At 46.1% G+C, this 21,821-nt stretch overlaps 1 protein-coding gene across 3 annotated transcripts in view; it reads right to left on the minus strand.

Annotated features, from left to right (window-relative positions):
• The window catches only part of ARID3B (AT-rich interaction domain 3B), a 61,273-nt gene that overhangs the window by 14,903 nt on the left and 24,549 nt on the right, over positions 1-21,821 (minus strand). For all 3 annotated transcript variants that reach the window (XM_060755510.2, XM_060755511.2, XM_060755509.2), the window contains exons 3-4: positions 14,640-14,711; positions 14,355-14,427 (exon numbers count right to left, since the gene is read on the minus strand). In XM_060755510.2, the coding sequence (XP_060611493.2) occupies positions 14,355-14,427; positions 14,640-14,711 (145 nt within the window). The remainder of the gene's footprint in view (positions 1-14,354; positions 14,428-14,639; positions 14,712-21,821) is intronic.

Below are 21,821 nucleotides of genomic sequence, written 5' to 3' on the forward strand. Positions count from 1 at the left end.
AGAACTCAGGCCCTGTGTTTAATGGCTTTACAATCCCCTTCTTGGCCTCCGCACCCCATAACCTGTCCCAGTTTCAGGTTTTATGGCAACATCTGATCCCGAGACCCTGGGACGGGGCACAATGTGGCTCCCACACCGCTGTGGCGTCAACAGCTGAGCGCCACATCCTGTATCCATCACTTGGGAAGTTTTCCGTATCTGCCGGTGGAGAGCGCAGCCACTCTGGCCGACTCTTGCTTTCGCAAAAGCCAAAGCCAATCTGTTTAAATATTTGTACGTGAAAGTCTCTGTCCGCTGACAGGTGCCATCTTGCGCGTTCACTGCTCCCCGTGAACGGAGGAAGTGAGAGAGTGCTGGGAGCATGAAAAAAATAAGAAATAAGTGAAGATTAAAGCCTGGAATGTGACAGCTCTTGCCTCCAGTCAAGGCCCTTTTCTGCTCCCGGAGGCTGCCTCTGAGGCTCACGACCCGCCCACTCTTCCCCAATCCAATTTGGAGAATGGTATTAACTTATTACCAAGCAAGCTTGATCCGGAGACCAGATGGGCCAGGAAGAGAGTGAAAGGGGAGGCCGCGCATAAAGTTTCTCAGCAAAAAGAGAGAGGGGCGGGGGGAGAGACTGTAAGAAAGGCCAATTTATAGAGTCCTTCTGTGCATTGTAGCTGGAAGCTATGGTAAAATGGCTTCAGAAGGCATGAAGAAAGGAAAGAGACAGAAAGACAGGCCAGTGGGACCCTCAGCTCTCCACATTCACCGGAGTTCGGAGCACGGCATCTCCATGAAAGTGAAAATCATAAAGAATTTCAGTGTGTTCTCAAAGGCTTCCGTGACCACAATCACTAGGTTGTTGTGTTTTTTGGACTGCATGGCCATGGCCCAGTAACATTCTCTCCTGGCGTTTTGCCTCCTTCTGTGGCAAACATCCTCAGAGGTTTGTTCAGAGGTATGGAATTCCTTTCTGGTAAAAAAAATCCAGGTCTTTTTTTTTTTAACCGGAAAGAATGTCTAGGCCTTACAGCGTGTCCCTACAGTCATCTTCCACTGGAAGCTGCTCTTAGAACAGGGGTTCTCGACCTTCTGAATGCCGCAACCCCTTAATCCAGTTCCTCGTGTTGTGGTGACCCCCAACCGTAAAATTATTTTTGTTGCTACTTCATCACTGTCATTTTGCTACTGTTATGAATCGTCTGGGGAGATTTCCTCTCACTCCATGATCCTTTGCTTCTCAATATCTGTATCTGGGGAGGGGTGTACCTTTGCAAGCTCCCCTGGGAATAGGAACTGTATTGGGCAGACATTGTGGAAATTAACAGTAAACAAACAGTAAACAGATCGTGGTTAACTTTGCACAACAGGAAACAGTCTGAGCCTCATCTTCTTGGGCAAGAAGGAAGAGAAACAGAAGGAGGAACGGCTCAAGGAAGGCTTCCCCTCACAGCATCGCCCTTCAGAATTGGTCCAAAGTTGAAGACAAACCTGAGTTTGCCATACAAAAGTAAAAGAAGAAAGAACTTTCTTCTTCACAAAGATTATAGTTGATGGTTTCTAAGGTACCAACAACTCTAGTTTCCATTACACATATGACAAATTTAAAATACACATTCTCATGGAATCACAGAGTCCTAGAGTTGGAAGAGACCTCATGGGTCATCCAGTCCAACCCCATTCTGCCAAGAAGCAGGAAAATCACATTCAAAGCACCCCCAACAGATGGCCATCCAGCCTCTGTTTAAAAGCCTCCAAAGAAGGAGCCTCCACCACACTCCCTCCGGAGCAGAGAGTTCCACTACTGAACACTCTCTCCTTACAATTAGGAAGCTCTTCCTCATGTTCCGGTGGAATCTCCTTTTCTGTAGTTTGAAGCCATTGTTCCATTGCGTCCTAGTCTCCAGGGCAGCAGAAAATAAGCTTGCTCTCTCCTTCCTATGACTTCCCCTCACATATTTATACAAGGCTCTCATCATGTCTCCTCTCAGCCCTCTCTTCTTCAGGCTAAACATGCCCAGATCTTTAAGCTGCTCCTCATAGGGCTTGTTCTCCAGACCCTTGATCATTTGAGTCACGCTTCTCTCAACACATTCCAGCTTATCAATATATTTGCAATGCCCAGAATTGGACAGAGTGTGTTTCCAGGTGTGGGAGGCCCTGCTCTCACTCCTGTCAATTGCACAGATGGGGAGGACTTCCCTGGATCTAGACACTAGACTCCTATTTATGCAGGCCAAAATCCCACTGGGTTTTTTAGGTGCCGCAGCACCTTGTTGGCTCACCTGCATGACATTGTTGGCACCTTCCTCCCCACAAGGACTTCAAGATCTTTTTCCCACGTCCTGCTCTGAAGCCAGGCCTCATTGTCTCCCATTCTGTCTCTTTGCGTTTCACTTTTTCTGCCTAAGTGGAGTCTCTTGCATTTGTTCCTTTTGGATTTCATTTCGTTAGTTTTGGCCCATCATCTCTCTCATCTGTTTAAGACAGTTTTCAATTCTGCTCCTGTCTTCTGGGGTATTAGCTATCCCTCCCAATTTGGTCCCATCTGCAAACTTGATGTTCATGCCTTCTCACCCTTCATCTAAATCATGGCACTCCACTCGTCACTTCTTTCCAGGTTGATAAAAGTCAAAATATGAGCAAAATGGTCAAAGGATGGCTATTAGAAAAAAAACTAAAACTCTGTGGGGCACTAAAGGCTAAAACTCTGAGGAAGTAAAAAATCTCTATTGTGCAAAATATAAAGAAGTTCACCTCTACAGACTCGAATATGCTACAAACACCACTGACTCCAAAATATTTTCCTCCCTTTAGATTAAGAGACTAAACGAGGCCAAACATCCTTTGGCTCTTTGCTTGCACTAGACCCCTCTTCCCAAGGAGCGCCCCATACTTTTCTCGCTCAAGTCGCAGTTTTTCAAGAAGAGGAGCCGGTCCAATCAAGAGGTATTTCACTTGCCCTGTGTTTATTCTTTCCAAACTTCACAGCCGGATCCGGCTTGCTCATAATGTCCCCCGGCGCCTTTGAAGTCTCCAAACCCAATCAAGGAGAGGGGCCATTTACACTCAGGACCTCCGCATGGTGAGGTTTTACACGCCCTTAGCAAAGGAAGCGGCACGCTGAGAATTTCGGTTCTCCTTTCGAAAATAAAACACCCTCCTACTGATTGCTTGTGTCTAAATGCTGCCCTTCTCCCACAAACGACTTTGGTTTTATGGCCCCGAAGCTTTGCACATTTAAGTCCCATTATGTTCAAGTAAAGAGGATGGGCAGCAGCTTTCTCTTCTTGTCGCCCAAACAGGGAGACTGGGTGCAATATTGAGAAGCACCCTCGTCCCTCCCCATCTGGTGGGGTTAGGGGCACAGGACCCACGCAAAACTGAAAAACCACACATAAAGACATTGCTAATATTGGGTTGTTGTAGGTTTTTTCAGGCTGTATGGCCATGTTCTAGAGGCATTCTCTCCTGACGTTTCGCCTGCATCTATGGCAAGCATCCTCAGAGGTAGTGAGGTCTGTTGGAACTAGGAAAATGGGTTTATATATCTGTGGAATAATGACAAGGGTGGGACAAAGAAAGCCTTCGACAATACATTGCTAATATTCATCTGAGAGAACACTTTTCTAGGAATTTCAAGATCTTCCAGCACAACGCTATGCCAACTTCCACTAGGAGCTGACCATGGAGTCAGACTGGAGGACCTAGACCAAGGTCCTCAAACTTTTTACACAGAGGGCCAGGTCACAGTCCCTCAAACTGTTGGAGAGCCAGATTATAATTTGAAAAAAACATGAATGAATTCCTATGCACACTTCACATATCTTATTTGTAGTGCAAAAACACTTTAAAATGATACAATAATTAAAATGAAGAACAATTTTAACAAATATAAACTTATTAGTATTTCAATGGGAAGTATGGGTCTGCTTTTGGCTGATGAGATAGGATTGCTGTTGTTGTTGTGTGTTTTCAAGTAATTTCAGACTTAGGTTGACCCTTAGTGAGGGCAGGCTAAATGACCTTGGAGGGTTGTATCTGGCCTCGGGGCCTTAGTTTGAGGACCCCTGACCTAGACATTTCTAGAGGGAACATTTTAAAATTAAATCCATTAACAATCAGATCACAAAAGTCAAACCCTGGTGTAGATGGATGACTATATCACTTGCCCAAGTTTTCACTGGGTCCTTGATTTTATTTTCATTATTTTACCATTTCTGCTATAGCTGTTGTTTATCGTGTGTGTGTGTTATTTATATATAGAGGGGGGGGGCATATGTATATACACACACAGAGGCCCAGGTCATGAAGATTTGGAAGAAACTAACAACATATATGGGCCCCCTTCCTGGTGGCGCAGCGGGTTAAACCGCTGTGCTGCTGAGCTTGCTGACTGAAAGGCTGGTGGCTTGAATCTGAGGAGCGGAGTGAGCTCCTGCTGTTAGGCCCAGCTTTTGCCAACCTAGCAGTTAGAAAACATGCTGGAAGTAATGGTGCTCCATGCAGTCATGCCAGCCCCATGACCTTGGAGGCGTCTACGGACAACGCCAATTCTTTGGTTTAGAAATGGAAATGAGCACCACCCCTCAGTCGGACATGTAGAATCATAGAATCAAAGAATTGGAAGAGACCTCATGGGCCATCCAGTCCAACAACCTGCCAAGAAGCAGGAAATCTGAGTAAGTGTTTAAAATTAGTTAATGGCCATCCAGCCTCTGTTTAAAAGCTTCCAAAGAAGGAGCCTCCACCAAACTCCGGTGGACTTAATGTCAGGGAAACCTTTACCTTTATATATACACACACATACACATATATATACACACACAAATACATACATATGTACACACACACACACACACATATACACACACAAACACATACACATGACATATGCTTTGATAAAAACATTAATTTCCAATCGATATTGTTTGCCACTTTGAAGGCTTCATCCTACAAGTGGGGCAGAAGTGAGACACGTGTGCAAACGCATAAAGTTTTAGATTGCCCTCTGCAAAGATTCACACCTTGCATGAGTTTTTGTTGTTGTTTCTGAAACCGCTTCAAGAGCAGTGAAAAGGGAGGTTGGTGGAGTGTTAGGCCTTCCAGAGCCGACCACAGGGGTGGACTGGCAGAAATAAATCCACACGGCAAGTGTGGAAAGGTTGCCTGTTGGGTCCTGCACACTCCCGCCACGGCTTTCAGGGAGGAAGGGGAAGACGATCAGTATTTATTGGAAGCCCAGCTCGGTGGTGGCACAGCCCCTGCGGAAGAGGAAGGCTGGAAAAGGAGCATCGAGCATTGCGGGAGGGAGGGAGGGGGGGAGGGAGAGATCCTTTCACAGCCGGCCGCAAGGCTTGTCAGGGCCCATGATGGATTACTGTCATCTGGCAGTGTGGGGATTAATGATCTGGGGGTCAGAGGGGAGAATTCCAGAGGGAAAGGTCACTGACCGGGGGCACGGCATAAGACTTGTTGCCGTTTGAAGACAAACTCGGTTGTACTGTACTTTCCAGCAAGTCCCCCCGCCCGCTCTCCCACCGCACCGGCCCCAGGCGGAGGGCCCAAAGCTGTATTTGGATTCAGTGCACACATTCTCGTTTTTCTGTATGCACGCCCAAACGCACAATGTTGTGTTCCCCCTCCCCACAATCCCCAGCCACCTCACCTCTGATACAGAATAATCGGAATCAGACGGAGCCCTGGACACAGATAATAAACAGCAGCCAGAGGTTTCAGCTTTCAGACACCCCCCCCCCCCCCCGAACACTGAAAAAGGGGGTAAATTCACCTCCTGCTTTCCATGATTACATGCCTGGAAACTGAGGTGATGGGTTGTACTCTGGCTGTGGGCTGGCAATGTAAGTGGTGCCCTGGGGGGCAGCCCCAAAGAGGGGTATGTACCCCCCAAAATGGTAGGGTTTGGGAAAGGAAACTTCTAAAAGGAGGCAGGAAAAGGGAAGGGGAGAAGGAACTGGCAGCACGTTTAAGATAAAATGATTTGCATTACAGCAAATGTTTCTGTTGTTACATGCAATTACAGTGGGCCCTGTTCGACTTCATGGCCCTGGCCCAACCCTTTCGTCACCGACTAGGTCCACTTTGTAATTCTGGCCACTGGAATTCTGAATCCCGTCTGATGAAGTAAAACTGAAAGTGGCTTTTAAACGTTTGTGATTGTTTCAATAGGATTATGTTTATGTTTTTATGATGTTTCTCTTTTGTATGGTTTTTGTGTCATTCGGCAATTGAACGCTTTGCCCTCTGCCGGACACCTCTCAAGGAGATAGGGCGGTATATAAATAAAGTTTTCTTTTATATTACTATATTATTATCCTTCTTATGCTTCAATAGGCTGATAGAGCTCCTCCTTGTTTTAGGAGGGTGGCTAAAATGATCAAGGGGCTGGAGAACATGCCCTATGAGGAGCGGCTTAAAGAGCTGGGCATATTTAGCCTGCAGAAGAGAAGACTCAGAGGAGACATCATGATGGCCATGTATAAATATGTGAGAGGAAGTCCTAGGGAGGAGGGAGCAGGCTTGTGTTCTGCTGTCTTGGAGACTAGGACGCAAAGGAGCCATGGCTTCAAACTACAGGAAAGAAGATTCCACCTGAACATTAGGAAGAGCTTCCTGACTGTGAAAGCTGTTCAGCAGTGGAACTCTCTGCCCCAGAGTGTGGTCGAAGCTCCTCCTTTGGAGGCTTTGAAACAGAGGCTGGATAGCCATCTGTCAGGAGTGCTTTAAATGTGATTTTCCTGCTTCTTAGCAGAATGGGGTTGGACTGGATGAAGGTCCACCAGGTCTCTTCCAACTCAATGATTCTGTGAAAGCTTTTATAAGGAAGACAATCCTACCCCTGGCGATGGGGCACACCATCCCACATTACCCTTCGCTTTCTATTAAAACAAGGCAGAGGGAAATGCCCTGTTTGTGCTACGACTCCCGTGATCCCCGATTGTGCGGGCCATGGGGTTCTGGCAGCTGTAGGTCAAACCAGTTCCTTTCCCAAACTCTGGAAATACCCTGTTAAGGCAATTATGGAATGCGTTGCTGGAAGAGACTTTGGCAATTGGATTAGGCGACTTGAAGGCTCCTGTCGTGCGATGGCTAAGCGTGTTACAACTGGGACCGGGAAAGGTTCAGGTTCCAATCTGATCCCATCCCCGTGGGCTGTCTCTTCCTCTCAGTCACCAGGAATGGCATCAGCTGAGGGCTCATGTGTGCGCGACGGCTTCCTCACTCTCTCAGGCCGGGAGCGCCTTCCAGCCGGAATGCTATTAGATTCGAAGGTCTATTCTGGAGAGAGAGGAGGCTGGACGCTGGGGCCAAAGGCACAAGAACGCAGCCAAAGGCATCATCTTTGAGCAAATCTAAGGAGAAGCATTTCGATTTCACAGACAGGAACTGGACCTCCCAAAGATGACAACAGGAAGTGATCTTGTGTCACTTCCTGTTGTCATGTTGAAGAGAAATGGAGAAATCAAAGATTACTCAAGCAGGGCGGAAGGTTTCTTTCTTAGAAAGGAGTTACTTGTTGTCATGCGTGGTGGGGGTGGGGGGAGGCTATTTTGAGGCAATGTGTTGTCCAAGGCTTTCCTGGCCGAAATCACTGGCTTGCTGTGAGTTTTCTGGGCTGTCTGGCCACATTCCAGAAGCATTCTCTCCTGACATTTCACCCACATCTATGGCAGACATCCTCAGAGGTTGTGAGGTCTGTTGGAAACTAGACTCCAAAATTTTGACAGTAAAGAAAGAACAGCACTCAAAACAGGGGAATTCCAGACAAGAAACCAACAGGGCCAACTAGTCACCTCCCAACAAAGGATTCCCCCAGGCAGGAAGCAGCCAAGCCTTGAAGCTATTCAATGCTAATCAAGGTGATCAATGGCAGCATTCACAGTTGCCTCCAACAGACAGGAGTTCCTTCTCCCATCCTGGATATTTTTCCAGAGACATATAACCCCTCGTTTCCAACAGACCTCATAACCTCTGAGGATGCCTGCCATAGATGCGGGTGAAACGTCAGGAGAGAATGCTTCTGGAACATGGCCAGACAGCCCAGAAAACTCACAGCAACCCTATTTTGAGGCATATTTCATCTCAAAATGTCACTTTAAAAATGACAGGTTCAGCAGGGTTTGGGGATTGGGAGGTTCAAGGAGGCAAAAGGGTGGTTCAGGTCATGCAAGAAGCCTTCGTCCGCACTTCCCGCACTGCTAATGCCACATTCGTTCGTACTTCTCTCCCACCCTTCCCCTGCCCTTATCGCCTGCCCTTTTCATTCGCTATCCTCTTGTCTACTTCCACGGTGGGCATTCACACCTCCTGACCGATGGGATCCTCATTACCTGATCCAAGGGCCTGCCTGTGGTCCATCACACTTGGTTATCAAAGAGGGAGCCAGGGAGCAAGGCCATTCATCATGTTCTATTTGGCATGAGGCCGGGTCTTATCTGTACCTGTGGAAAGGCTATTGACTTCATCACCACGCAACAATGTTCAGACTGACAGATCGCATCCGCTTCATCCCACCGTTTGCCAGGGAAGAGGAGGAGGTGGTGGCTTGGGCAAAGGCCTCCTGCTTTCCCAATGGCGGCCTTCCAGCCCCAAAGAAACCGATCCAGCCTGACGTTTCTCCCTGGGCCAGCTTTTCGGGAAGGCTGCTCCCTGTCACGTTCAGCCTGACTCGCATTCAATCGCTCAACGGCTACCAGCACAGCTGGGTTTAATAGACTTGGCACTCCCAACATCTTTACCAGATGTTCAACAGCTCTGCTACTGGTGGGGTTCACACCCCACTGACCCTTGAACTAGCTCCCTTTCCCCGGTGGAATCTGAAGGAGAAATCCCGTTTTTCAGGAAGGAAAGGAAAGGAAAAAAACCCGAAAGCAGACCCATTGATGTTTTTAAGGCTTCTGTATCGCCCGTCTGAGCTCATTTGCTTCAAGGTTGAAGCAAGGCCTCTGAGGACATGCACGCCAACAGACTAACTTCTTGGCCACTAAGGACAACGTCAAAATGCCTAATGTTGAAGGTGGAAAAGTACGATGACTACGACTGCATAGGGGTCAGCCACTGGGCTGAAAAGGAAAGTGTCCAGGGCCTTCTCGGCAAAAAAGAAGGACAGTGTTTGTGGCCTCTTTTCTTGCAGGAAACAAAAAACTGAACTAATCCAAGGAGAACATGCACTCTAGATAGACGTAGATTCGCCTCAGCAACGCATGGGCTTCTTCTTGTGATGCCAGGCATGACAGAAGCTCAAAAACTAGCAAGTTATTTTATCTGAGCCCTGGTTCAATACTTGAGAGATCTCTCCATCGTTCTCTACCCTGTTTCCCCGAAAATAAGACCTCCCCTGAAAATAAGACGTAGTAGATAGAGGTTTTGCTGAACTGCTAAATATAAGGCCTCCACCAAAAGTAAGATCTAGCAAAGCTTTGTGTTCATATATATATCAGGATTGGTAAATGTACCATAGATTGTTGTGCATGGGAATAATGAAGGAATAAGAAATTCTTGAAAGGATTCACACCTTGTCTGGTTATGTTTGGGATGACAACTACTGCACCGTATATAATCAATGTCTGGATTTTCTGTTCAACAATAAATGTGAAAAATAAGACAATTCACAGAAAAATAAGACCTCCCCTGAAAATAAGACCAAGTAGAGGTTTTTCCAAATTGCTAAATATAAGGCCTCCCCCGAAAGTAAGACCTAGTAAAGCTTTGTGTTCATATATATCGGGATTGGTAAATGTACCATAGATTGTTGTACATGGAAATAATGAAAAAACAAGAAATTCTCGATAGGATTCCCATTTTGCTCTAAAGAAAAGCATCTTTTGGAAGAGATACATTGCTCTGTGGGTTGTTGTTCTTTTGCTGGTGCTGGGTCACACTGCTGCTAGTAAGTTACGCTGCCGTGAATTTATGAGGAGGGTCTTTTGTTAATAAGCCCACTCACCCAAAATGTAAATCAGGGGTTTTGATGGCCATAGAAATGTGCCAGTCTTTTAAGACACCAAGTCCTTTTTAAGAATTATTTTCTCATCACGAAATTTCCTCAGGGACTGGCAAGAAAGTCTCCCACCTGTATCTGGAAAAGCTTGCATTGGGTTTACACCATTCTGGAGGAATCTGCCTGGTGCAATTGGAAGGAAAAATACTCTCATTCTCTGCCAAGAGATGAAAAGGCGAGGTTGTCATCCTCGGCTGTATACAAACTCCAGGATATCCTTCAGGTAGAAAAAAATAAGCAGCGAGGCTGGAAAATAGGAGGGGGCCGATCCTCAGGGTATTCCCCAGATAGGCCTGATAAGCAGCCCCACCACTGCGGCCTGGAGATAAAAGAACCCCGGCCAAAGGCTTTCATCAATATCAGGTTTTTGCTGCACACTTCGTCCACATCTGAAAACACGCCGATAAGGCACACAACAGCAGGAAAACATTAAAACCACTCAGTCGGGGCGTACAAAGCCTCTTCTATGTATATACACATCAAATCCAGAATGGACAAGCCATCTGGGAAAACTAAGGTCACGCCGAAACCTTGAGCAGGAGCAGGATGGCACAATCCGAAGCTTTTTATGAGATCTTCACCAGGAAAGGGATAATGAAGAAAACAGTTTCCTGGGCTGCAATGCGCCCTGCAATCGAGCACCACTCTGCCCTAGTTGAAAATTCATGCACAGCCGTTTATTACTTTTTAAGGCATTTTCTTCCATGTTAAAAAAAACCCTGATAGCTTCCATTTAAGTCAGTGCCTCTCATGTCCAAAGAGTGATGGTCTGGCATCCCAGCAGAGGAGACAGACAACACTGACACTCCGTCCTTAGGCAATCTTTGCAAAATACAGACAGTTTGAGAGATTCATTCAGTCCCTGTTCTACTGATTTCTCACCCTACATCAGCATTTCTCAACCTTGGGATCGGGACCCTGGGGGAGGGGTTTTAGAGGGGACGCTAAAGACCACCAGAAAACACATATTTCTGATGGTCTTAGGAACCCCTTTGGCAGAGAAGGCTGAAGATCTTCCTGCCAGTCTTGCTCTTCCTTTTTGGAAATAGACTGAATCCTCCCACCAAAAGCCCTCCTCCGCTGTGACTGACTGGCCTCTCAGCCAAGGGGAAGGTTGTTTCCGATACTCCAAGTGGGGGACAGGAGAGCAGGCATGCTTGGCGCATGGCAGCTCATGTGCAGGCGAGGGACAGTGTGTGAGGCTGGGGGGAGGCTCATGGCGGCAAGTCCCTTCAAGGCATCGGGGCTATGTGTAGGAAGTTTGGCCCAATTCTATCACTGGTGGGGTTCAGAATGCTCTTTGATTGTAGGCGAACTATAAATCCCGGCAACTACAACTCCCAAATGTCTATTTTCCCCAAACTCCACCAGTGTTCACATTTGGGCATGTTGAGTACTTGTGCCAAGTTTGGCCCAGACCCATCATTGTTTGGGTCCACAGTGCTCTCTGGATGTAGGTGAACTACAACTCCCAAACTCAAGCTCAATGGCCACCAAACCCTTCCAGTATTTTATCTTGGTCATGGGAGTTCTGTGTGCCAAGTCTGGTTCGATTCCATTGTTGGTGGAGTTCAGAATGCTCTTTGATTGTAGGTGAACTATAAATCCTAGCAACTACAACTCCCAAATGGCAAAATCAATTACCTGTCCCCTCAACCCCACCAATATTCAAATTTGGGCATATTGGGTATTTGTGCCAAATTTGGTTCAGTGAATAAAAATACACCCTGCAAATCAGGTATTAACATGATGGTTCATAACAATAGCAAAATGACAGTTAGGAAGCAGCAACGAAAATAAAGTTATGTTTGGGGGTCACCACAATATAAGGAACTGTATTAAGGGGTCGCAGTGTGAAGAAGGTGGAGAAACTCTGCCCTCCACCCTCTTTGCATAAGTGAGTGACTTCCTTCTCAAATCCGAATTCCTCCCACTGGTTTTCTGCTGCATGAGCCATTGATGTTGTGGAGGGATCATTTTCGCATTTACATTGGTTGCCTTGAACACGAGATGGGACGGAAATCCATAACCACCACCAGGGATTGCACCCCCACCCCCACACCCAGAAAGCCTGATTAAATTTCGGTTTTGCTCATCAGGGTCTGCTGGCAATTAGGTTCAGGGACACTCCATCCCAACATCAATCTTGTTTTAGTCCAAACCTTTGCATGTCTACTTCTCTTCTTCAGCTCACTTGAAACTAGCTCCAAGACTCAATCTACAGACAGACTCTACCAGCCTTCTGCCACCTCTCCGGAATTAATTTCTCTGATGCTTTTAGCTCAAAGAGCTCTACACTTGGAAAGCAGAACAATCAACTAATTCAACACCCCCCGCTCTTCCCTGCAGCCTGCACGCCTGAGGATCTTTCTTGTTTACAGATGTGCATCATCTCACAATCCTAGTTTAATCTGCAAAACAGCAGAAGAAGTGACTGCCGCTCCCAGAAAGGACAAGCTTTCACGATCAGGACAACCCAGATAATACAAACATGATTAGTTCCCAACATGATACATTGCCAGGGCGTCCCTACTATCGCTGATAGTTTTAGCACCACCGCTAGTAGCGTAATTGCCATTCTGATGTGGATGACCACGTCCACAGGAAATGCACTAGAACAACTGTTACTTTTCAAAACTGCACAAAGACTCTTTTCCCATCTGAAACCAATTCTTCTCCATTTGGAGGCACAGGGTCAAGCGCTGATCCATCTGTCCTTTCCTCTGCCAATTCGGCTCTCTCTTTCGGCTCTGCTCTCCCCTCTGCTGCCCCGGAAGAAGAGGGCTTTTATCACCTGCAGGTGCCTTGGCTTTGTGGTGTCCTGCTGTGCTCAAAGGAGGCCAGCATTGGGCCTCATCCAGCAGGGCCCTTCTCTTCTCTCTTGTCCATTTTCTGCCAGGGGAGGCTATTCAGAGCTGGGTTGTTTTATCCCTTTCAAGTGCCTATGGGAAATCTCCCGTCTGTCTTTCATCCCTTAACTCCCTGATGTGGGCGGGGGGCTCCTCAGGCGACATGTCAGACCAGGCTCCCTTAGGATGCCACCATGAAAAGCTATTTCAGGAATTCATCGGGAGCTACAGAGCATCATGACTGCCCGGCATTCTGTGGCATGCCAAATGACACATGCCAGTCTGTCACGGTTATATTTATGTTTCCAAATTTAGCAGCACCAAACAGGGGTGATTTGCCAAATGTATTTATACTGTCTTATTTGGAGGCAGAAAACCGCAAGATGCGGATAAACCTGTTTCCATTATTATAAAGCCTCAATAAGATTGGCTTTAGCTGTGGGGGGAAGAATTATAAAATCACAGAGTTGGAAGAGACCGCGTGGGCCATCTAGTCCAACCCCATTCTGCCAAGAAGCAGGAAATTCCCATTCAGAGCACCCCTGACAGATGGCCATCCATCCTCTGTTTGAAAACCTCCAAAGGAGGAGCCTCCACTACACTCCAGGGCAGAGAGTCCACTGTTGAACAGCCCTTCTCACAGTTAGGAAGTTTTTCCTCATGTTCAGGTGGAATCTCTTTTCTGTAGTTTGAAGCCATTGTTCAATTGCGTCCTAGTCTCCAAGGCTGCTCCCTACTCCCTAGGACTTCTCCTCCCATCTTGACCTATGGCTCTAATCCTGTCTCCTCTCAGCCTTCTCTTCTGCAGGTTCAACATGCCCAGCTCTTTAAGCCGCTCCTCATAGGGCTTGTTCTCCAGACCCTTGATCCTTTGAGTCTCCCTCCTCTGGACACTTGTCAGCTTAGAGTCAACATTGTGGTGCCCAGAGTTGAACACAGTATGATTCCAGGTGTGGTCTCACCAAGGCGGATTAGAGGGTGGCAGGACTTCCCTGGATCTAGGCACTAGACTCCTATTTCTGCATAAATCGGAGTATATTCCTATTTATTCAGAAATTGCTCCTTTGCAAAAAGAGTGAGCAAAGAGAGGTCTTCTAAACTATGATTATTATAGCTATTTTAGTACTGGGTATCATTGCCAATTATGTCCGGAAAACTGGATATTGCAGTCCAGAAATGTCAAGGGGCCTGCAATGTGCCCACCTTGAGTGATAGATTTACTAAGACATTCTTCAGCTTTGGTTCTACTAGAAAGACAAAAATGTTTTGGCAACAGCTGCTGCTTCATGGATTAGCAGAGGATAAAAACTAAATTGAGTATTGGCTCTGCAATGACTGTTTTGTAATTATCAAATTTTGCTATTTCTGTTGCTTCCTTTCTTCTCCTTCAATTGCCTTTCGCTCTGTCGATTGGAAGTCACACGCTCTCAAGAAACAGTTTCATATTCTCTACTCCTTTGCAGATTATGTAAATAAATCTTGATATAGATTCTACTCACCTCTCTTCTGCATAAAGATGAAGAGATCATCCAGGAATTTCTTCCTTTCGGGGTCACTATCCAATTCGTACAACTGGAGAAATACAGGAAATAAAAATTAACTCAAATTGGACTGTAGGGAAAAAAGTCAAATAAGGTACAAATAAGAGACTGAAAGAATGAGTGTGTTGTTTGGCTAAGCTCACCTGGCACTTTGCAGAAATTACAGGGATAACTTCTTGGCAACCCAACTATTGTTTCCTACGAGGCTCAACTATATAATCAAGTGCAAGCCATTGTACTTACCTTGGCAAAGTCTCGAGATACCTCTCTTCCTCTGCTGCCGTCGGCATCTTCATTCCAGCTCAGGCTCCCATTCTAAAATATAGGAAAGCAAAGAAAATTAAGCAAGATGGCAATTCAAAATTGCAAGCAGGCAGAACGCAAGTGGCCAGCTCACACGAGAAGCAGCATTTCAGTTTAGGAAAAAGAGGATGAAATGCTGCAACCAGATTTTGTGAGTCAACGTCATTGAAAACTGAGAACAGAAAAACCCCTTCGAATCTACTCAACATTGCTTTTCTGAAAGAAAATCATAAAAAGCTCATATGTTACTAGAAGGTGTGTTTGAGGCTAGCTAGTTTTATTGGCTCCTTGCAAGATTTGCAGAAGCTCTTGTCAATACTTTTTAAAAATCACACAGCTTGCCTTTCCTGTACTCACCCGTTTTCAGAGATAAGACACCAAGGCACTACACTGGGAGTTATTTCGCTGGTGAGCATGTAAGAATTCACTTTAAACTATCCAGGAGTGTTCTGTTTCAACCCAGATCCAACCCAAAACCCAGACCTTTGTGGGATTCACGTGAAAAGAAAAGAAACAACTGTATGTAAAACCTAATTTGGGCATGCCGCTGTAATATGTGATGCCTGAACCTCGTGACATTAAGCTGTTGCCGTCTTTTTGTTCAAGCAGACTCCCACTGAAATCCACTTCACTTTGCATGTCACCATCATCATCTCAATGGCCCACAAAACCCAGAGGAAGCGGCAGAGTAGCTCTTGCTCCTAATGATTGTGGGAACGGGTGGATAAATCCTGCGGCCATCTGAACTGCAAACACCAGAGTGTAAAAGTAGCCTGGGCAACGGACAAAAAGCTAAACGAGGGAGGTCAAACATCACCGGCTGCTTTGGATCACCCGCCCACCATCTGGTGGTGAGCACACACACACAGGATCCTGAATCAGATAAAGAGCCACCAAATTCATGAAGGGATTTCCACACAAAAACAGTTTTTAATTAGGCTGCGCTTTAATGTCTCCAGTCTTTGTGTCATCTGGTAGTGACACGGACACTGAATTACCAAGACGAAGAGCCCCTGTCCAAGCCCGGCAAAGCCACCCTCTCCCCCTTCCGGGAAATGGCAGCCGGCTGCCCTAATGCCCACTGATTTAGTTTGAGCCAGTAATTCCTGCTGGAAAGTCAATTACCCAGTGAGCCCCATCAGCTGAAAGATATTTAATGGAGGATTATTGCCACTTCTGTTATGTCAGCTGTTTATTACAGAAGTCAGCTTTCCCAGCTCTTCTTCAGAGAGAGCGTTGAAAATGAGCTTTGCTGGCAGGTGAATTCGGCACAGTGTCCTTCCAGCAGAAATCACAACTACGACAACTCTTCCGCCATATCAACTGCGATATTAGTCAGCTTCGCCTAAACAACATGCAGCGGGAGCCAGGCCATTCACAACAGCCACCTCTTCACTAAGGCAGGTTGACACAAGCCAGACAACCATGGTAGCTGGAGGACATCATGGAAGCAACATCAGTCAACGGTTATGGTGGGGGGGGGGTAAACAGGAAGTACCTTCCCCTCCTCATCTGGAGCCATAAGAATGGAGTCACCAGTAATGGTAACCCACATCTCTTCTTTACCTGTGCATCTCAGCTGTGAGCCACAGGCAGCTCAGTGTCCATACCAAAACAATATATTTCAAAAAGATACACCTTTACAAACGTTACATACAAACAAGACATTAATCCAAAAAATGCAAGACTTTTTTTTTACTTCACTGGCCTTGTCTGCCTTGTTTGGCACAAGTCTGCCCATGCGAAGCAGGTAAACATAGCATTGAACAAAACATGCAGAATAATTCCAGGATGTCTCAAATATACTCCTGTTGATAAATTCTGCAAACTAGCTGGCATTGCCCCCCCCACCCCCGGCCCAAAGGTGTGACGGGAAGTTGCTGCTAACTGTGAGAGACATAAGGTTGAACACTGTGAAAGTTATAATCTGCAAGGCTATCAGCCTCCTCCCAGTAGAGTTAAATCAAGGGAAAGCTTAACAAGAACTACCACTCCTCTTCCGTTCCTCCAGCAAGAGCAAGGGTATCCCTCTGGGCAGCTAAACTGGGAAATCCCAAATGGATGGCCTCCCACGAGGGAGGGTCCTCCTCCATGGGCAAACCAAAAATGGGCGACCTGGAAGTCCCTGAGCAGGCTCAGAAGCGGAGTGGGAAGATCAAAAGACAACCTAGCAAAACGGCAGCACCTAGAACAGTGGTTCTCAGTCTGTGAACTGTGGCCCAGCAGTGGGCCGTGAGAATGAACATCCAGTCCACAAACCTCCTTCCTCTTTATTTATTTCATTTCATTTCATTTCTTCTTCTTTCTGCAGAGCTAAACAGCCCGGCTCCTTTTGGTACTAACGCTGGAGAGTGGTCCCCTGGTTAAAGTGGTCCCTAGTCAAACGGGCCCTGGTCAAAAAAGGTTGAGGACTACTGACCTAGAAGAATCCACCTCCTTGTGCGACTGTGGAGCAGAACAGACAACTCTGCATCTGGATGCTTGTCCACAATGCCCTGCCTTATGTACAGAGGAAGAATTAGAACACGGCCCTATAGCCCGAAAAAACCGACAACAATCCAGAGGAAGAACTGTTTGAGGCTACAGACAATGTGGTCACTGTGGCCCGTTTTTGGTCAAAAGATATTTCGCCGCTTGTGCTCCTTCTATTTTTATCAGTTTTTATACTAATGCATGCAATGCTTTTGATCCGAAATAAATAAGATAAACTTCACTGATCCTGTCACAGTTATGAGTGTTTGTAATGCTAACAGAACATTCTTCCACCAAGAGGAAAGAAATCTTCATGTCTTCATTTTTGATATCCTATCACTACCCTGCTTTTTTGAAAAGCAAAGATGGGAAGACTTATTTATTTATTTATTTAAAAGCTTTGTATACTGACCTTCTCACCTCTCTTGAGGGACTCAGACCGGTTTCCAACCATAATATCACATACAGTCAATAAAAACATCATAATTCATATTACAGTAAAACAATTAAAACAGCAATTACATTCAATAACTACAATGCTTAGTCGTCACACTAAAATCGTTGTTCATCATCCTCCATCCATATCTCAGGGTGCTGGCTCACTTGTCGAATGCCTGTCTCCATAACCACGTCTTCACCTGTTTCCTAAATGTCGGGATAGAAGGGGCGGTTCTGATCTCCAGTGGGAGAGAGTTCCAGAGTCGAGGGGCCACCACCGAGAAGGCCCTGTCCCTCGTCCCCACCAGGCGCGCTTGCGAGGCCGGTGGGACCGAGAGCAGGGCCTCTCCAGACAATCTTAATAATCTTGATGGTTCATAGGGGAGAATACGTTCGGAGAGGTAAACAGAGCTGGAGTCGTTTAGGGCTTTATAGGTTAACACCAACATTTTGAATTGTGCTCGGAAGCTAATTGGCAGCCAGTGGAGCTGGTGTAACAGCGGAGTGGTGTGCTCCCTGTACCCAGCACCCGTTAGTAGTATGGCTGCCGAGCATTGGACTAGCTGCAGCTTCCGGGCAGTCTTCAGAGGCAACCTCACGTAGAGAGTGTTGCAGTAGTCTAAATGGGATGTAACCAAAGCATGGACCACCGTGGCCAAGTCAGACTTCAGCATTGTGCAATCTCCCTCTTTGTACCAGAATCCTGAGAGCTCCCAACCAGAACCAGGGTGTAGCAGAAACAGAATGATGGCTCTTGTGATCCGCCAATTACCTCTTGTCCCCATATCTTGGAAAATCTAGCTTTCAGATTACCATATACTCATGATGTCTAATCAACCTCATGTTTAAGCCAAGAACAGGTTTGGAAGACATGAAGAAAGGCTGCCAACAAAAGCTCATATTTCACAGGCGAGGAAGGATGAGACTGAGATGTAAGCAATTAGCAAATTACAAGTCATAGCAGAAGTCTTTAATTATACACACACACTTGCCTTTTTATTGGTGGCTATAAAAGAAATGGGAATCAGATGAATTTCATGCAAATCATCTAAAGAGGTACAAGCATATCTCCATCGACTTTCAGTCCACTCCTGCTCTTCTGAGACACTCAACAAAGACAAATCCATGTTGAGGGCAACCACACCGGCAGTTTTGTGTTGTGACTAATAGATATAAATCTCTTATCAGATTTCAGAGCTGGCAAATGCACTGCCTTGCCAGGTTCTGAAGCTTGGCAGTTCTCCCACTGGCCTGGGAGTCGAAATCCTTTCTCTATACTTTACTTATACACCAGCTTGAATGGCAACCCTGCAACCTGCTGCTCTATACGCTCCTAGAATGAAGAGAACAATGCACATTGTTGAAAGAAAGCAACCTTGGGAGAAATGCAAGAAACTTCAAGATGACGCAGAATACCAGCCTTAAATAAGCAACTGTTTTTCAAATAAGTGGCTGCAGTGATGTGAGGAGTGAAGGAGGAAAACTATTTCTCTTCTGATACAGGTATTACGTAATCGTAACTGATCAAGCAATATATTTACTATTACTCAAATTGCAAATATTTATAGTTCAAACTGACTGCATAAACATTGACTTTCTAGCTCATGTGAAACATTTCTGGTCAATAATACCAGTCTTATTCATTGCATGCTCTGGGTGCTTGGTCCAGCATGCAACTTACCTAGCGTTATTGAAGACTTCGTCACTGATCTTCAGAGGAAGTTCAGTGCCCTAGCTAGCATATGCCTCAAACTGTGTTTAGTGCTGAGGCATATGTGCAGAAATCCATCACACACATTTTCATTTGACAATCATGACCCCTCACCCTTCTTCCTAAGCAAAAATGACAGAGCATTGCTGGAAGGATGTGATGGCCACATTCCAGAACCTTCTTTAGTTTAAGACCACTATGTTTTCATTTCTTTATAGTCTTCTTCAGGAAATCCCACTGGAGTATTGCAGCACACCCAAATAAATAGGAGTCACTCTGGGCCGTGCTCTGGCTTGCAAGAAGCACTGCTTGAATATCAAGCAAAAAGTCAGAGCTAGAAATAATATCATATGAAAGCTGACAGGCACAGCCTGGGGATCACAACCAGACACAGTGAAGACATCTGCCTTTACGCTTTGCTATTCTGCTGCTGAATACGCATGCCCAGTATGGAATACATCTCACCACGTAAAAAAAGTGGATGTGGCTCTTCATGAGGCATGCTGCATTATCACAGGATGACTACATCCTACACCACTGCAGAAATTATACAGTTTAGCTGGTATTGCACCACCTGACATCCACAGGGAAGTAGCAACCAGTAATGAAAGGACAAAGGTAGTGACATTTCCGGCCAATCCTCTGTTCAGATATCAGCATGCCAATGTCTTAAATCAAGAAAAGGCTTTCTAAGATCTACAGAGATACTCGCAGGAACACCTCAGCAAGCAAGAGTTCAAAAGTGGCAGGCCAAAACTTGGAACCTCAATCAGTGGCTGAGACTGGAAGAGAAACTCCCCCCAGGGCACAAAGAGTTCTGGGCAACACGGAAGACCTGAACAGACTGTGCTCTGGCACCACGAGATGCAGAGCTAATCTGAAAACATGGAGACCACGACATGTGAGTGTGAAGGAGAGCAAAGCACAGACCACTTCCTACAATGCAATCTGAGCCCTGCCACATGCACCATGGAGGATCGTCTCACAGCGACACAAGAGGCACTCCAAGTGGCCAGCTTCTGATCAAAGGACATCATGGCAAGTTTTTTTTTTTAACTTTGTGTTATTTAGAAAAAAACATAAATGTACCATTATGTCGCTTCTGACACAATAAATAAATAAATAAATTCAGGAAACCCATTAAATATGCAGATTTATACAAGGAGAAAGGCCAACTTGCTTAATTTGCCCCAATAGCTCCCTTTGTATTCACCTTATGGAGCATTTCCTCCTTCACTGGCAACTGAGCAGGGATCTGAAGGTACAGGGTGGTCCGTGTCTTTGTTGCCATTAGGTGCCTAGTTCATATGTATTCATGTGAGGTTTTCTTTGCTCTGGGCTGTGATTTTCTTGTCTCCATAAATGCTTGACAAGGGAATAGACTATCTTTGGTTGAGTTTTACATCAAAAACGGCTAACAATCGCAATGGTTTTACAAAACTGGACAAAGAGGAAAGGAGGAGTGTTGAGAGCATCTATACCTGTGAGCGCGAGCAGACCGATATCAAAGATAAAGGATTCTGAAATGTTTTTGTTCCCAAAAGCGGAAGATAGTGGCCGTGGTAGGCCCTGGGGCACCCCAAGAACCGGCTGGCCACATTCCCCCTTCATCTCCACCCCGTCAACACACCTTCTAAGGTTAGTTAGCTCTCAAAGCATGCCAGGGAGCAGCAGCTCCTCCCCAGAGATTGCAAGCCTGCCTTTACAGAAGCAATTAGAGCTGCGGCTATTTTAGGATTACTCCCCAGCCACCTGGAACATCTTATTAGAGAGGAATTCAGATGTCCAAAACAATTTCAGTTTCCCCAACCAGCGCCCCCCCCCCCCCGCCAAAAGCCTGTTAACCCCTTCCTCGGGAATAAAAGCAGAAATTCCTGAAAGAACACCCGTTCTTCACCCATCCCCATTCCAATCCCTCGCGGAGCAAAGTTCTGAATTGATCCAGGAGCTTGATCATCCCAGAACGTCTCTGGACAGATCTCAGCTTCAATCAGGTCCCTGCGTTTACAGAATGGTGTCCAGCCAGCCATCCCAGTGCAACCTTTTCAAAAGTTGCATTTGACAGATGACATGAGGCAGCATTTGCAATCACGACTAATATGAAACTCCGGTGGGCCCCTCCACTCCGGAGAACCAAGCCAAAGCCTAAAGGGATCAACTGTTGCCACTACTACTGGTGCAAGACTTGCACCACTTGGGAAACTTCCTTTTCCCAGATCTCTCATTATGGCCAGTGGCTATGCTGGAATGAGCCACTTTTACAATCGCCATGAAATTGAGTACTGCAAATGTAAATTAATGAAATAGGGGCCTTCACCACGAGGAGGGGGGTCTTTTTTACTGTAGCAAAATGGCTTTTTGGGCCAGACCTTGGTTCCCAGATGACATTCCCAAGTGCTGTTCCTTTCCATGTACCTACTCAATAGCTCCCACCATTGTGGTAACAATGACTTTGGTCTATCTGCTTGTCCTGGTGGGTTAAACCCTTGTCCCGGCAGGAC

This window comes from Anolis sagrei, chromosome 9 (assembly GCF_037176765.1).
Source record: "Anolis sagrei isolate rAnoSag1 chromosome 9, rAnoSag1.mat, whole genome shotgun sequence".
NCBI lineage: Eukaryota > Metazoa > Chordata > Lepidosauria > Squamata > Dactyloidae > Anolis > Anolis sagrei.